At 44.6% G+C, this 15,766-nt stretch overlaps 1 protein-coding gene across 2 annotated transcripts in view; it reads left to right on the top strand.

Annotated features, from left to right (window-relative positions):
* The window catches only part of LOC144672672 (uncharacterized), a 71,186-nt gene extending 55,550 nt beyond the window's left edge, over positions 1-15,636 (top strand). Inside the window, exons 7-11 of one of the 2 annotated variants that reach the window (XM_078534561.1) lie at positions 2,021-2,182; positions 4,345-4,481; positions 11,497-11,603; positions 13,176-13,579; positions 15,314-15,636. In XM_078534561.1, coding sequence (XP_078390687.1) covers positions 2,021-2,182; positions 4,345-4,481; positions 11,497-11,603; positions 13,176-13,579; positions 15,314-15,320 — 817 coding nt within the window. In that variant the 3' untranslated portion in view covers positions 15,321-15,636. The remainder of the gene's footprint in view (positions 1-2,020; positions 2,183-4,344; positions 4,482-11,496; positions 11,604-13,175; positions 13,580-15,313) is intronic. The other variant, XM_078534567.1, reaches the window with a different exon arrangement.
* Positions 15,637-15,766: the final 130 nt, after the last annotated feature.

The raw sequence follows: 15,766 nt of genomic DNA, 5'->3' as shown, positions 1-15,766 counted from the left end.
TATGAAGCCCAGTCTCCTATATGCTTTGCAAACCACTTTCTTAATATGTGCTGGCACCTTCAAAGAATGATGCACATGCACCCCAAGGTCCCTCTGTTCCTGCACACCATTTAGGACTGTATCATTTAAGTCTCTATTGCCTCTTCCTATCCCTTCTGTCAAAACGTATCACCTCTCTGTGTAAAATCCCATCTGCCCATTCTGCCCATCCATGTCCTGTTGTAGTTGATTAATATCATCCTCACTGTTTGCCACACCTCCAAGTTTGGTGTCATTGGCAAATTTTGAAAATCTACACTGTATTCCAAGGTCCAGGACATTTATATATAACAGAAAAAGCAGTGGCCCTAGCCTTGACCCTTGATGAACACCACTGCCTAACTTCCTCCAGTCTGAAAAATAACCATTTATCACAAAATCCAATGGGAGAGGCAGTGGCATAGTGGTGTTGTCACTGGACTAGTATTCCAGAGACCCAGAGTAATGTTTTGGGTACCCGGGTTTCACTCCCACCATGACAGGTAGTGAATCCAATAAAAATCTGGAATTAAATGCCTGATGATGACCACGAAACCATTGCTGATTCTTGTAAAAACCCATCTGGTTCCCTTTAGGAAAGGAAATCTGCCGTCCTTACCTGGCCTGGCCTGGCCTAGATGTGATTCCAGACCCACAGCAACACTTAACTGCCCCCTGAACAAGGGCAATTCGGGATGGGTAATAAATGCTGGCCTAGCCCGTGAAGCCCGCATCCCATGAACGAATAAATAAAAAAAAACTTGCTATTTTCCTTAAGCTAATTTTTTATCCGATTGGATTCTGACCCTCCTATTCCCTGAGCTTCAGTTTTGTTAACCAGCCTTTTATGTGGTTCTTTGTTGAAAGCTTTCTTAAAATCCATATAGACAGCCTCCACCACACTCCCTTCATCAACCATCTGTTACTTCATCAAAAAATTCAACTTAATTAGTCTGCTAGTTCTCCTTAACTAACTCAAATCTCTCAAAGTGCAGGTTGGTTTATTTCCCTGATTATTGTTTCTAAAATATTACCCGCTATTGAAGTCACACTACCTGGCCTGTAGTTGCTGGGACTGTCCTTATATCCTTTCTTGAATAAGGGTGCTACATTTGCCACTCTCCAATCCGCTGGGACCTCCCCTATATCTAGGGAAGACTGGAAGATTATGGCAAATTCCTTCGCAATCTTCACCCCCACTTCCTTCAGCAACCTGGAATGCAAGCCAGATGACTTATCTACCCTAAGTATAGCCAGCCTATCCAGTATCACCTCCCTCAATTTGCACCCTGTCCATTGCTTCATACATCTCCACTTCTACCAATATTTTGTCAGATTCCTCCTCCTTAATAAACACCGACACATTAAGCATTCTAGGCTTGTCTTTTGTGACTCTAAGCACTGCATTGGATGAGGAAAGAAATTCCATTTTTTTTTTTGAGATGGTGCCATTTACCTGAGAGCGCAGACAGGGCCTTGGTTTAACATCTGCATTGAGAAACAATACCTCCAATAATGCAGTGCTCCCTCAGTGTCAGCCTTGGTTTTGTGTTCAAGACTCTGGATTGGGACTCTAACCCACAACTTGCTGATTCAGCGGCAACAGTGCTATCCACTGTGCCATTGGTGACACCTAATGGATGGTGGATGGATGACAATGCAGAGGGAAGAGAAGGGAGGGGAGGATGGATTATAATAAAGGGGAAGCAAATGAGACCACGAAAGGAGGAATCTATAGCAATGAAAGGAGAAGGAAAATGAAGCACAGATTTGCTGCTCAGGTACTGGCAATATAATGTATTGAACTGAGATGTAAATGAGAAAAATGGTGTAAAGATGTAGACGAGGTCACATTGGGTTCGGTGGATCTGAAGATCAATGATAATTCTGGGCATGATGCTTCACTGTAAGTAGGGTTGTGATGGCCTCTGATCTGATTTCTGGTAGTGTGCAATTTTACTTCACTATTTGCTGAGTGTGGTTTTCTTCTCTTCTGCCTTAGTCTTGATTTTCTGGTCGACGCCACTTTAAGTTACTCCGTCCTCCCTTTTCCTCTGGTGGGCTGCCAGTGCTCCAGCTGCGTCTCTTTCTTTAGCAATTACAAATTGACGAATGGTCGCAATGGCCATGACAAAGAAATCAAACCATTGCTGCACTTGCAGAGGTGAGTTTTTGTCCACTCTCTTCTCGCGGGTTAACTGTGGGTCAAAAAAGATGTTTCAGCCAGCGTATTGTGGCAGCAAGTGGATGGATGCGACTCCCTATGCAACAGCTTTTCACTTTTGGCCATGTCATTGTAAGGAGGTATTGGACAGAGGCTATAGTAGAGAAAGTAGGTCGTACCATCCTGCCTCCTTACATTTCCTTTGACTTTGTGGAACACATCGATCACTGGGCCCAATCCTTGCATAATATCCTGGTGGAAGCACCTGCATCCCAAGGGAATGCAAACGGAGGCCCATGAATGCCACCTTGGTGCAGTTAGGGCTGTTGCTTACCAGCATTGCCCAATTCCTGAAATTGATGACATGAAAAATTGGTTGGGCCAAGCCCTGTTTCTGAGCTGTCTATTCAGTGTAACATCTTCCTCCCTGCTCCCTGTTCAGGGTCTTGCATTGAATGAATTTTGCCAGTCTTGATGCAGTTCCGAATGGGTTTTGTTTCTGCAGCAAAGAACTACCAGTAATTGGTACGGAATTGGCTGCTCAATAAGAAAAGCCACAAGGATAACTAGAAAATATTATGCTGGCTCAATGGGGAATGCTGTCCTGAGTGTTAAGGAAAGGCCCATTGTTATCACAGAGTATAGTGATAGTAATAGTGACATTTGTGGGGTCAATAATTGTAATATAAGCTGAATGGTGGGAAAGTGACCGTATTGAATTGGGCACTTTATACTCCACCGGATTTTATTTTCCATTGACTGCATCATATCGGGTGTTTAAGTGCCTTTATCATGTTTGTGAAGCTGATGAGGTTTCAATGAATTTCTAGGCCTTAGTGTCATTTACGTCAACCTCAGGAACAGCAACTTGTATTTTTATTGCACCTTTAATGGAATGATGTAATGTCCCAAGGCTCGTCACAGGAGCATTATAAAACAAATTATATCACAGTGCCACACAAGGAGATTAGGGCAGATGACCAAGAGCTTGGTCAAAGAGGAGTGTCTTAAAGATGGAAAGAGAGGTGGAGAGATGTAGGGAGGGAATTCCAGAGCCTGGGGCCCAGGGCAGCTGAAGGTGTTTCCACCAAAGGAAAATTGCAAGAGGTCGGAATTAGAGGAGGGCAGATATCTCGGAAGATTGTGGGGCTGGAGCAGATTACAGAGATTGGGTGGGGTGAGACCAAGGAAGGATTTGTAAACAAGGATGAGAATATTAGAATCAAAGCATTGCTTAAGTTGAAGCCAATGTAAACCAGTGAGCACGTGTCATGGGTGGACAGGGTCTTGGTGTGAATTAGGACATGGGCAGTAGAGTTTTGGATGACCTTACAATGACATCACAGTGGTATGGAAACAAACAAATAAATGTTTGGTAATGATTGGTAAGGATTACTCAAGAAAGCACTTGTAGAATAAATAAAGCTTTCAGTGCTGCTGATGCAGACTAAAGCATAGAAAGATTTCTGGCAGAATGAGGCCATTCCGCGCATCATGTGTGCGCCAGGACTAAAATCGCAGTTCCAGCTGGTGATCCAGATAAGACTGAATGAGCATCCTCCAACATTGAGTGTTGGAGTGAGTTAGCGCACACTCCTTTCACCTCTGGATTCTGGATGTGAATGTAGCTCAGAGACCTTGTTCTCTACTACCTGGTGAAATGGGTTTCAGCTCTGGTGCAAGCCTGCAGTGGAAAATTTGCCACTATGTCTAGCATTAACCCTCTCACTCAGATACACTACAAAGATGGCAGGCACGGAATGTCATGCTGGTGCTGTTTTGTAATTGGGGGTATGGGACGCAGAGTAGAAGGAGCATAAAGTGTCTAAATGAAGTGGTTTGAAATTCAGCTGGGAAGGAGAATACAATAATTGAGAATGCCCTCCCAGTGCAGGAGCTACTGACTTTACAGGGGCTGATGGCTCAGTCAGTTCAGTGCATTTGTCCCAATGTAGTCAAAGACAAAGACAAATTCAATCAATCCCTGAATTCAGCAATGTGGAATAGAAAAAAGAAAATGATCCAACCTACCCTGCTGCTGAGTGGTGAAGTGAGCTGATGGGCTGAATGGCCACCTTTTGCTGAGACATTTTTATGTTTAAGAAACATTCTACAGAGTGCGATAGCCCATGTAATAACCTTTCCTTCTGATCCTTCTGCAGACAGAAAGTTCCCATTAACATAAATGATTATGTGATTGTAAATGGCAACAAGTCAGGCACTGCTCGCTATGTTGGCCATTTGGATGGTTCAGGAATGGCCAATGCAGTCTTTGTAGGAGTTGAGCTCGATGAGCCAAGTAAGTACAGTAACTTCACCAAGTGCATGTATATAATCTTGAATCTGTACTTAAAATGACATCGGTTAGGCCACCTCCCAATTCACATGATTAATTCTTCGAATCTATTTTGTTTATATTTAAGCTCTTCTCTATTTCTCCATTCCTTTGCTTGGGCCTCTTTTGACTACACAGGGTAGAACACCTGAGAGAACATCATACACTCAGGTTACTGTTAGCACCACATGTGAACTGACTATGTATAAAGAGTTACAAGAATCCAATGAGCCATCCTTGTGAGGTAGTGTCTAGCCTCCATTCCACATCTCCCTACAGTGTCACACTTGAGATTGAGAACTTGCCTCATGGGGAAATCATCTGAGCCAACCCATCTCCTTCACCCACGAACATCGCTCATGCATCCACCCTTTTGGACAGTGCATTCCAGAACATCGTAACTCACCGGATAAATATAACGATCCTCATCTCCCATCTGGTTCTTGTCAGACTGTTGCTGTATCTAAGCTCTGACTTTCAATCATTGGAGACAGATACCAACTGGAGACAAGGCAAATCCCACCAGAGGAGAAGTAAAAAGAAAACCAGTGGTTACTTACAGATGAGGGGCTTCACTTATGTGTAAAGACCAGAGAAGCTGGGATTGTTCTCCTTAGAACAGAGAAAGTTAAGAAGAGATTTAGTCGAGATGCACAAAATGATGAACACACATGAACTTGGGACAGGAGTAGACCACATGGCCCATCGAGCCTGCTCCACCATTCAATACGATCATGGCTGATCTTGGGCTTCACCTTCACTTGCAATTCTGCTCCCCATGTTCCTTGATTCCCCAAGAGACTAAACATCTGTCTACAGCCTTAAATGTATTGAACAATGGAGCATCCAAATCCTCTGGGGTAGAGAATTCCAAAGATTCACAACCCTTTGAAGTAATTTCTCCTCATCTCAAGTCCAAAATGACCAACATCCTGGGGGTTGCCATTGGCCAGAAAATGAATGGGACTAGCCACATAAATACAGTGGCTACAAGAGCAGATCAGAGGCTGGGAATTCTGTGGTGAGTAACTCACCTCCTGACTCCCCCAAAGCCGATCCTCCACCTACAAGGCACATGATGGAACACTTTGCACTTGCCTGGATGAATGCAGCTCCAACAACACTCAAAAAGCTTGACACCATCCAGGAAAAAGCAGCCCACTTGATTGGCACCCCATCTACCATTTTCGGCATTCACTCCCTCCACCATCAATGCACAATGGCAACAGTGTGTACATCTACAAGATGCACAGCAGAAACCCACCAAGGCTCCTTTGACGTAACCTTCTAAACTCATGACCTCTACCAGCTAGAAGGACAAGGGCAGCAGATGGATGGAAATGCCACCACCTTGAAGTTCTCCTCCAAGTCACTCACCATCCTGACTTGGAAATATATCGCTGTTCCTTCACTGTCGCTGGGTCAAAATTCTGGAACTCCCTCCCTAACAGCACTGTGGGTGTACCTACACCACATGGACTGCAGCGGTTCAAGAAGGTGGCTCAACACCACCTTCTCGAGGACAATTAAGGCTGGGCAATACATGCTGGCCCAGCCAGCGACACCCACATCCCGTGAATGAATAAATAAATAAATAATGATCGACCCCTCCCCCTTATCCTAAGACTTTGCTTCCGTGTTTTAAATTCCCTGACCAGAGGAAAGAATTTCTCAGCATCCACCCTATCAAAGTCTCTTCAGAATTTTGCATGTTCAATAGGATCGCCTCTCATTCTTCTAAACTGCAGAGAATGTAGACCTGATTTGTTCAGCCTCTTATCATAGGACAACCCCTTCATCCCAGGGTTCAATTCAGTGAGGCTGCACGGTACTGCCTTCAATGCAAGTATATTCTTTCTTGATAGAGTTAATAAGGAGAAACCATTCCCGCTGGCAGGAGAGTTGATAGCCAGATGAAACAGATTTAATATACCGTAATAGGCAAAAGAGCCAGAGGGGAGATGAGAATTTTTATTTTACACTGCAAGTTGTTATGATCTGGAAAACACTGTGTGAAAGGATGGTGAAAGCAGATTGAATAGTAACTTTCAGAAGGGAAATGGATAAATACTTGAAGGGGGAAAAACTTGTACAGCTATAGGGAAAGAGCAGAGGAGAGGGACTGATAGGTTCGCTGCTTCAAAGAGACTCTACAGACACAAAGGGGTGAATGGCCTCCTGAGCTGAGTGATTCTAATTCTGCTTTAATAAAGCCCTGTCACTTAGCTATAGACCCGTCTCCTCACAGATTTGCTGCCTTTTTGTGCACTGAAGAGTGAGGAAAGGAGAGAGAAGAAAACTAAGGGCCAGAGTTTCATCTTCGAGGCAAGAATCAGGGGCAGAATTTTACGTTTGGCGTCCGGGCACGCATCCCGACGTCATCACACACTCGCGCGATATTTCGTTCAGTGGGCGCATGCCAGATTCTACTGCGCGCCTGCCGATAATTGAAAGGCCTATTAAGGCAATTAGAAGTCAATTAAAATCAAATTAATGCTGCCCGTTCAACCTTATGGCGAAAAGGCCAAGCGACCTTTACATTTTTTAGGAAGCCTCTTCCACGAGTGGGATGAGGTTTCCTAAAGCAAATAAACATTAACTAAAAACTTTGAATTAAAAACATGTCCCAGCTCATGTGACAGAATCACGTGAGGGGGCGTTTTAAAAAAATTTTACTGTCTTTATTCATTTTTTTAAAAAGCGCTTCAATCTCCCTGAGGCATTGAAGTGCGCATACTTGAGCTGCGTGCCAGGCCCGCTCTCCCTCTTTCTTCCCCCTACCCCCCCCCCGCACAGGTAGCGCAGGCCTCGGGATTGCTCCCGCCTCTGCGATCCCACCTCCGTTCTGGCAGTGCCCACTTGCCTTATTTTCATCCTGAGGTGGTGAGCAATGGCTGGAGATGGGGCGCCACCTCCTGAAGCAGGCCCAAGGCAAATGCCTAGGCGGCCAGTTTAGAGGCCCGTCTCTGTCCAGTGGGACATCGGCCCAGTTCTGCACACGGTTGTTTGGCCCCCTGGCCCTTGCACATCCCCACTCCATGTCCCCATCATTTCCAATCTTCCAGTATCCTCTAAGTACAGTACCAGTGAGACCTATAATAACACTGGCAAGTCTTTGAAATGCTCACGAAACTTTCAAAATAAGCAAACAGGCATTCAAAGTCCCCTTGAAAAAACTATCCCTCTTAATGCTTCTAAAACTATCAAACACATCCATTCATACTCCCATTGAATACATCCTCTTCATAATCCCTCTTAACGTTGTGCAAATAAACGAACATTTCAAAGAAAGATAAAGTTGTTGCAAGCTCATAAAACTGTCAAACAAATCTAAAAGCCCCCCCATAACAACTGCGTAAATAATCCCCTTCAGAAGCTGAACCCATTAGTGTATTTGAAGCTCAGCCAAACATTCATAATGGGAGTCCATTGCACAGTTGTGTCAACAAAGGCTCTAAAGCTGAATACATTGAAACCTTTGAAGCAGACTGGCTCACCAGATCACTGACCACTTTGGTTGGCAGGCCAGCTGTGTTCAGCCTGTTTCAAAGGTTTCAATGTATTCAATTTTAGAATCATTTTTGACACAGCTCTGCAATGGCATCCCATTATGAATGCTTGACTAAGTTTCAAGTCAGTTAATGGATTAGCTGTAGAGGGTGTTGATTACACAGCTCTAACGGGGACTTTTATCTGAAATCGATTGACAGCTTGTGAGCTTACAATAATTTTATCTTTCTTTGGAGTGGCTTTTCAATGCCATTTTGTTTATTTGGGCAAGATTAAGACGTTTTAAGAGGCGTTATATCTTTTTTCTATGGGAATATGAATTTTATTGACAGTTTTATGAGCTTTTAAGAGAGTCAATTCTTTTCAAGGGGAGTTTGATGAGTGTTTATTTTGACAGTTTCCTGAGCATTTCAAAGACTTGCCAGTGTTTTGAAAGGGCTTGAGTTCTGTCCATAGTGGATACTGGAAGAACGCGTCAAAGGTTCAACAGAACTCTGAACTTTATATCAATCTGAAGATGAAAACATAGTGTCCAGAGGGCACATTAAAGTCAGATTCTCAATATTGAATGCAGAAGAGCCCTTTATCTATTGGATAAAGTATTGTAATGCACGTGAACACTTACAAGATAATGGTCAATTTAATGGTCACTTACATTTTAAGGACAGAGCTCTATGATCAATCACTGCATTAAACATATTTAACTTATACAGCATATAAGCATGACAGCTGAAGTTGGCAAGATCTTTAAACCTAACTGTTAAAAGGTTCCCGACTCCACAACAGGCTTTTCCCATGGTTTACGATTCCTCTGAGGTGCCATGAACTATGTCTCCTAACAAATTGGGTCGGACTCCATGAAGATAGTGTATAACTCTGGAACAGTTCCTACAGATTGGAGGGTAGCTAATGTAACCCCACTATTTAAAAAGGGAGGTAGAGAGAAAACAGGGAATTATGGACCAGTCAGCCTGAAATCGGTAGTGGGGAAAATTCTAGAGTCCATTATAAAAGATTTAATAGCTGAGCACTTGGAAAACAGTGGCAGAATCGGACAGAGTCAGCATGGATTTACGAAAGGGAAATCAGGCTTGACAAATCTACTGGAATTTTTCGAGAATGTAACTAGTAGAGTTGATGAGGGGAGCCAGTGGATGTGGTTTATTTGGACTTTCAGAAGGCTTTCGACAAAGTCCCACATAAGAGATTAGCGTGTAAAATTAAAGTACATGGGATTGGGGGTAGTGTATTGAGATGGATAGAAAACTGGTTGGCAGACAGGAAACAAAGAGTAGGAATAAATGGGCCTTTTACCGAATGGCAGGCAGTGACTAGTGGGGTACCACAGGGATCGGTGCTGGGACCCCAGCTATTCACAATATATATTAATGATTTAGATGAGGGAACTAAATGTAATATCTCCAAATTTGCAGATGACACACGCTGGGTGGAAGGGTGAGCTGTGAGGAGGATGCAGAGATGCTTTAGTGTGATTTGGACAAGCTGAGTGAGTGGGCAAATGCATGGCAGATGCAGTATAATGTGGATAAATGTGAGGTTATCCACTTTGGTAGCAAAAACAGGAAGGCAGATTATTATCTGAATGGCTATAAATTGAGAGAGGGGAATGTGCAACGAGACCTGGGTGTCCTCGTACTCCAGTCGCTGAAAGTAAGCATGCAGGTGCAGCAGGCGGTAAAGAAGGCAAATGGTATGTTAGCCTTCATAGCAAGAGGATTCGAGTACAGGAGCAGGGATATCTTGCTACAATTATACAGGACCTTGGTGAGACCACACCTGGAATATTGTGTGCAGTTTTGGTCTCCTTATCTGAGGAAGGATGTACTTGCTATAGAGGGAGTGCAGCGAAGGTTTAGCAGACTGATTCCTGGGATGGTGGGACTGACATATGAGGAGAAATTGAATCGATTAGGATTATATTCTCTGGGGTTCAGAAGAATGAAGGGGGATCTCATAGAAACCTATAAAATTCTAACAGGACTAGACAGGGTAGGTGCAGGAAGGATGTTCCCGATGGTGGGGGAGTCCAGAACCAGGGGTCACAGTCTGAGGATACGGGGTAGACCATTTAGGACTGAGCTGAGGAGAAATTTCTTCATCCAGAGAGCGGTGAGCCTGTGGAATTCGATACCACAGAAAGTAGTTGAGGCCAAAACATTGTATGTTTTCAAGGAGTTAGATATAGCTCTTGGGGTGAAAGGGATCAAAGGATATGGGGAGAAAGCGGGAGCAGGCTGTTGTGTTGGATGATCAACCATGATCATAATGAATTATGGAGCAGGCTCAAAGGGCTGAATGGCCTACTCCTGCTCCTATTTTCTGTGTTTCTTTGAGACAACAGAAATGGGAGAGACTGGATTGCTGAGTGTGGGTTCGCTAGCCGCATCCTAATCCTGGGGCCATAAAAATCCCTCACAATGGGCAGAATTTTGCCCTTGATGGGCGGGCGGGCAGCCGATCGTCGCCGCCGAAACGGGCCCTGCTCCCATTTTAAGTGGGCGGGCCAATTAAGGTCTGTCCAGCGGCCTGCCCGACGGGAAGCGCTATGTGCTTCCTGTGCGGGGGGAGAGGGATTCCCCAACTGTCAAAGTGCGCTGTTTCATGCATGTACGTGAAAGAGCGCACTGCTCCCTGAGACTAAGTGCTGCCTCAGGGAGAGCGCTGAAAGTTTTTGAAAGTTCAAAAATAGAAAAATGAAAAAGTTATTAACATGTCCCCCTCATGTGACAATGTCACAGGAATTGAGACATGTTAATAAATATCACAGAAACTTTATTAAAGGTTTTTAAAACCGACATGAAACCTCATCCCGCCAGTGGATGAGGTTTCATGTTTTTTCAGAAGCTCGCTGGGGCTCCTGGCCTCTCCGCCAGCCTTAAGGTTGGACGGGCAGGGCCTTTAATTGGATTAACTACCCTGTCAATGGCGTCAATTGGCCATTGACAGGTCGGCGGGTGGACAGCTGAGTTCGCTGTCCGCCCGCCTTCCTGAATATTTAAATGGGGCGGGATGACGTCGGGGGTTCCTCCCGACATCATCCCGCGTCGGCGAACGGGCCCCGCCCCCAACTCGCCGACGGAAAAATTCTGCCCAATGAGAAATGGGAGGGGGAATCCGGATTCCGGACCTGACTGCCATTTTTAAATCCTTCCAGCCTTCGTTCCGACATGATGGGGGCATGAAAACATGGGCCGAAGTCTCAGGTTCCAAGACTAGGCAGGACGTAAATAGAGACCTAGAGGCACTTGGCACCCAGGCCAACAGGGATGGAGGCTCTGGATTAAACCTGGATCATCGTTTGAGTGGGGCACCTCTGACTGAAATTAGCAGCGTGTTAAACCAGAACAAATAAGCTCTCTCCCAACAGTTGTAATTGAACAGAGAATGTATGTAGACTACCAGTTATATTGCCTGTTGTTAAGTTCCTCAATATCTGTTTGGACTACAGGTGGACAGCATGATGGCACATTTGAAGGAAAGAGATATTTCCAGTGTTACGAGAACTTTGCCATTTTTGTTCCAGTGCACGAGATATTTTATGTTATAAATAAAAAGGTAAGATGGGAAGAAACTGTATGACTTGCATCTGTGCATAAATGTACGGCGTGTGTGCATATATACTCTAACATCACGCAGCACTTCACAGAGGATAAGCAAAGACATGTTCCACTAGATTGGTCTTGGGGAAAATTTTATAACAGGAGAGGGTCATGAGTGGGAAGAGACTTGGGGAGAGTGTTCAAGCGTGTGGAGCTGAGGAGGATAAAGTCTCGTCGACTTAAAGGTGCAGTGGAAGGGGTGAGGAACAACGGCAAAGCATGCCAAAGTCAGAGACGCATGTGGCATAGGTCCCTCACTATGCAACACTTTTCATGCCTTCAGGATGTCCCAAAGCACTCCACAGCCAACAAAATGCTTTGCAAGTATGGCCACCATTGTAACGCATGAAACACAGCTGCCAGTTTGCACCTGGCAAGGCCCCACAAAAAACAATGAAAGCATCTGTTTTAACAATGTTGATTTAGGGATAGATATTGGCCAGGACACCGGGGATAACTGCCCTGCTCTCATTTCAAATCGTGTCGTGGGATCTTTTCGTATCACCTGAATGGGTAGATGAGGCCTCAGTTTAACATCTCATCTGAAAGACTCCATTTCTGGGCACTCAGCGGTGGCAAGTGTTGGGAAGTTGTTTCACTATCGAGCCCCACAACAGGAAGGTGTCACGTGATAGCAAAGAGCAGCAAGTACCCACCTTTTCCCTCTGCCCTTGCCCGTGATATTGATGCCTTTTGTGGTATCGTTACTGCTGGCCAGTTTGAATGCAGCTAATTCAATACGGACCAGGGATCATTGTCACTATAATCAGCACCACAGCGATTGGGCAGAGAGCAATGATTTACAATTGCTTTTTTAAAAAGAAATTAATTCACAGGTGTCATTGGCAAGGCCAGCATTTATTACCCATCCCTCATTGCCCTTGAGAAGGTGGTGGTGAGCTGCCTTCTTGAACCGCTGCAGTCCATGTGGTGTAGGTACACCCACAGTGCTGTTAGGGAGGGAGTTCCAGGATTTTGACCCAGTGATGATATATTTCAAAGTATGTTTCCATCTGTATGTCCAAATCCTTCTTGGTGGCTATAAGTCCACAGATATTAGTGAAAAGGACTTTGCAATGGGGGCTGGCTGAGTCTTTGTTGTGTCCAAATCCAATGTTTAGGCAGATTTCAAGTGGGCCACCTGGCTTTGTTATTAGAAATTTTCGCAGTGGATTTGTTACAACTGAGTAGCTTGCTAGGGCATTTCACAGTTTAGTTGAGAGTCAACCACATTGTGTAGGTGTGATTATAGACAAGACTTCTCCCCCAAAGGACTTTAGTGAACCAGATGGGTTTTAAAAAAAAACACAATTTGGTAGTTTCATGATCACTATTACTGGTACTTTTTATTCCAATTTAATTAATTGATTTTACATTCCCCATTCCTCATGTTTCTTGATCATTAGTCCAGGTTTCTGGATTACTAGTCCAGTACCATAACTACTGTGCCACTGATTCCCTATCTGTTTGTGTTTTGATTTGCTGGAGAAAACAAAATTAAACACGTTCAGACTTTACTCTGTTACAGCCAAAGAAGTCCAATTCACCTCCAACTCTAAGCTCATCGCAACATCGGCACTCCCACGGATCCCTCTCCTCTTTGACCAACAATTCTGGGGCCAGAGGAGAGCACAGCCATCAAGCTAACTCCAGGAAGAAGAAGCAGCACGTACCCAAGAACCTCAGTGCAACTAAGAGAGTTCTGAGGAAGTCGGGAGCATCTACCTCCTCGAGGACACCCAACACGAGTGTGACCCCCTCTCAGGAAGAATGGAGTGACAGTAATGAGAGGACAGAGAAGGCACCAGTCTCCTCCCCGCAGCCAAAAATCAGTAACCGGGCTTCCACTATCACCGCAAGTCTACCTCCTGACTTCACCCAGTACAGACCAGCTCAAGCACCAAACAGAGCCAGCCCCAGGAAAGTTTCGAGGTGGGTGGAATAGCTCTTCGAAACCCACCTGCTTACAACTCTGTACCCACGTATGAATGGTCAAGTACTTTATGTTTTTGGGAGAGGGGTTTAGTGGTGATTGAAGGAAGTATTTTTGGGGGAAGGAAGAATGTTAGCCAGAATGCTGGAGAGCTCCTTGTCCTTCTGTGTTTAGAGATCCTCAGGGCATCCCAAAGCACTTCAACCAATGAAGTACTTTAAGTGAAGCCACTGTAGAAACATGGCAGGCAATTAATTCCCACTAATGGAATTTAAATAATGAACGGAAACTTAAATAATGATCAGGTCATCTTTTTTTTTAAAGGTGTTGGTTGATGGATAAATATTGGTCAGGACGCTGGGTGGGAGGGGAGAGGGGGTGCGGGGGTAAGAACTTTCCTACCCTTCTTTGAACTAGTGCTGTGGGATTTTTTTTATGTCCATTTGCGAGGGCCATAAGAGGCCTCGTTTAATGTCTCAACTGAAAAACGGCACTTCCACCAGTGCAGCTCTCCCTCAGTACTGCACTGAATGTCAGCCTAGATTTTGTGCACAAGCCTTTGGAGTGGGACTTGAATCACCAGCTCAGGCGAGAGTGCTACTCACTTGAGACACAGCTGACAGTATAGTGGCTGGAAGGTAGAGAAAACCTCTCCAGTAGAGTGCTTGTCTAGATTGTGTACTCAGGTACTGGTATTGCACTTAAACCCACATTTCCTGCTAGAGATGAGAGCGACTAATTGAAAACACAAATGTTTCCCTTAATAAAAATTGAAAGTACTAGAAATATTAAGGACAGGAAGGTCAAATTAGGAGCAAGGTGGAGGATTAAAATGACAGGTGCTCAGGGTCACGGTTGCAAGCTTTCCGGTTTTGGCCTATTGCAGTGTTCCAGTGAAGCTCAACACGTGCTCAAGGAACAGCACCTCACCTTTTGACCAGGCGCTTTTACAGCCTTAAGGACCCAATTTAACATGAATTCAACAATTTTGATCGTAACCCCTCCCTTACTTTGTTTCCTTTTTTCTTTGCTGGGTTTGTTTTTCGCTTAGCTCCTTTCCATCGCTTTGGGATGGCAACTATTCATGATCCTGTCATTCACACCTCCTCCAGACACACCTTTTGTTTCTTTACTCGCCCCATTACCGCTGCCTGTGGTCTTGCACCTTAAAACTTTTTGTTGTTTAATCTCTCCCACCCTCAACCCTATCACAGACCTTCCCATTTGCTCTTCTTCCTATCCTCCTCTCTTTTTCACTTGCTCAAAATCTATTACATTCTTAACGTTTTGTCAGAACTAGGAAAAGTTAACTTTGTTTTTCTCTCTCCACAGATGCTGCCAAACCTGAGTGTTTCCAGCATTTTTTGTTTTTATTTCAGATTACCAGCATCTGTGCTATTTTGCTTTTGTATCATTTTTTTTCCATCCCCTCCTAATGCACGGACAGCATGAAACCTGATATTGCAGGTATAAAGGAGGGAGAGTTAACTATCATCTTGCTTTGATGCTAACATAGCAATATTAGTCAAGGCCTGAACGTAAGTTGCTTGCCAGATCACTTGGGTGTACCATAGAATGTTACTTGAGTTAGGGCATCTGATATAAAAAGGCAAGTGGTCAGCACCATTCCCTGGAGCAGGGAGTAGATGGAAGTGCATCTTGGCAGGGAAGGGGTTGATGGTTGATACGAAGAAGCACGGCCAGTTTTACCATTGGTCTTGTTCTTCCAACAGGTACTGACGATGGAGAACTGACAGTGTCACCAAGAAGAGCAGTCAGACCGAAGAGAAGGATGTTTTCCGAGGACAGAAGATTCTTGGAGTCACCGTTTTTCCCACAGCATATCGTTCGCCTTGCTTAGTGAGCAGCACCAAAACCAAGACTCGCAGACATGGAACTTACTGGTTGAGGGCCTTGCAAGTAGCATTAGTGAACCTGCACTGACTGCTGTAATCCAGAACCGGGTAGCTCTGATAGCCACACTGTCTCAGTTTACTGTAGCATTTAATAATGTTGTTACAAACCTCTACTAAATAAAACCTGCACTGAAATCAGACTGAACTCTGGCGAATTTTGATAATGGTGCAGCACTAATCACTTTCCCGGCACTCCAGAGTCGATGATGCTCTGACTTGCAGCAGTAAATCTGCCTGGCCATTTTGGGCCCAATTCCCCAGTTTGCCAGT

The sequence above is a fragment of the Cetorhinus maximus genome, chromosome 3 (genome assembly GCF_964194155.1).
Source record: "Cetorhinus maximus chromosome 3, sCetMax3.hap1.1, whole genome shotgun sequence".
Taxonomy (NCBI): Eukaryota; Metazoa; Chordata; class Chondrichthyes; order Lamniformes; family Cetorhinidae; genus Cetorhinus; species Cetorhinus maximus.
The sequence above is the reverse complement of the archived record's forward strand: the minus strand, read 5'-3'. Positions and strand labels throughout refer to the sequence as shown.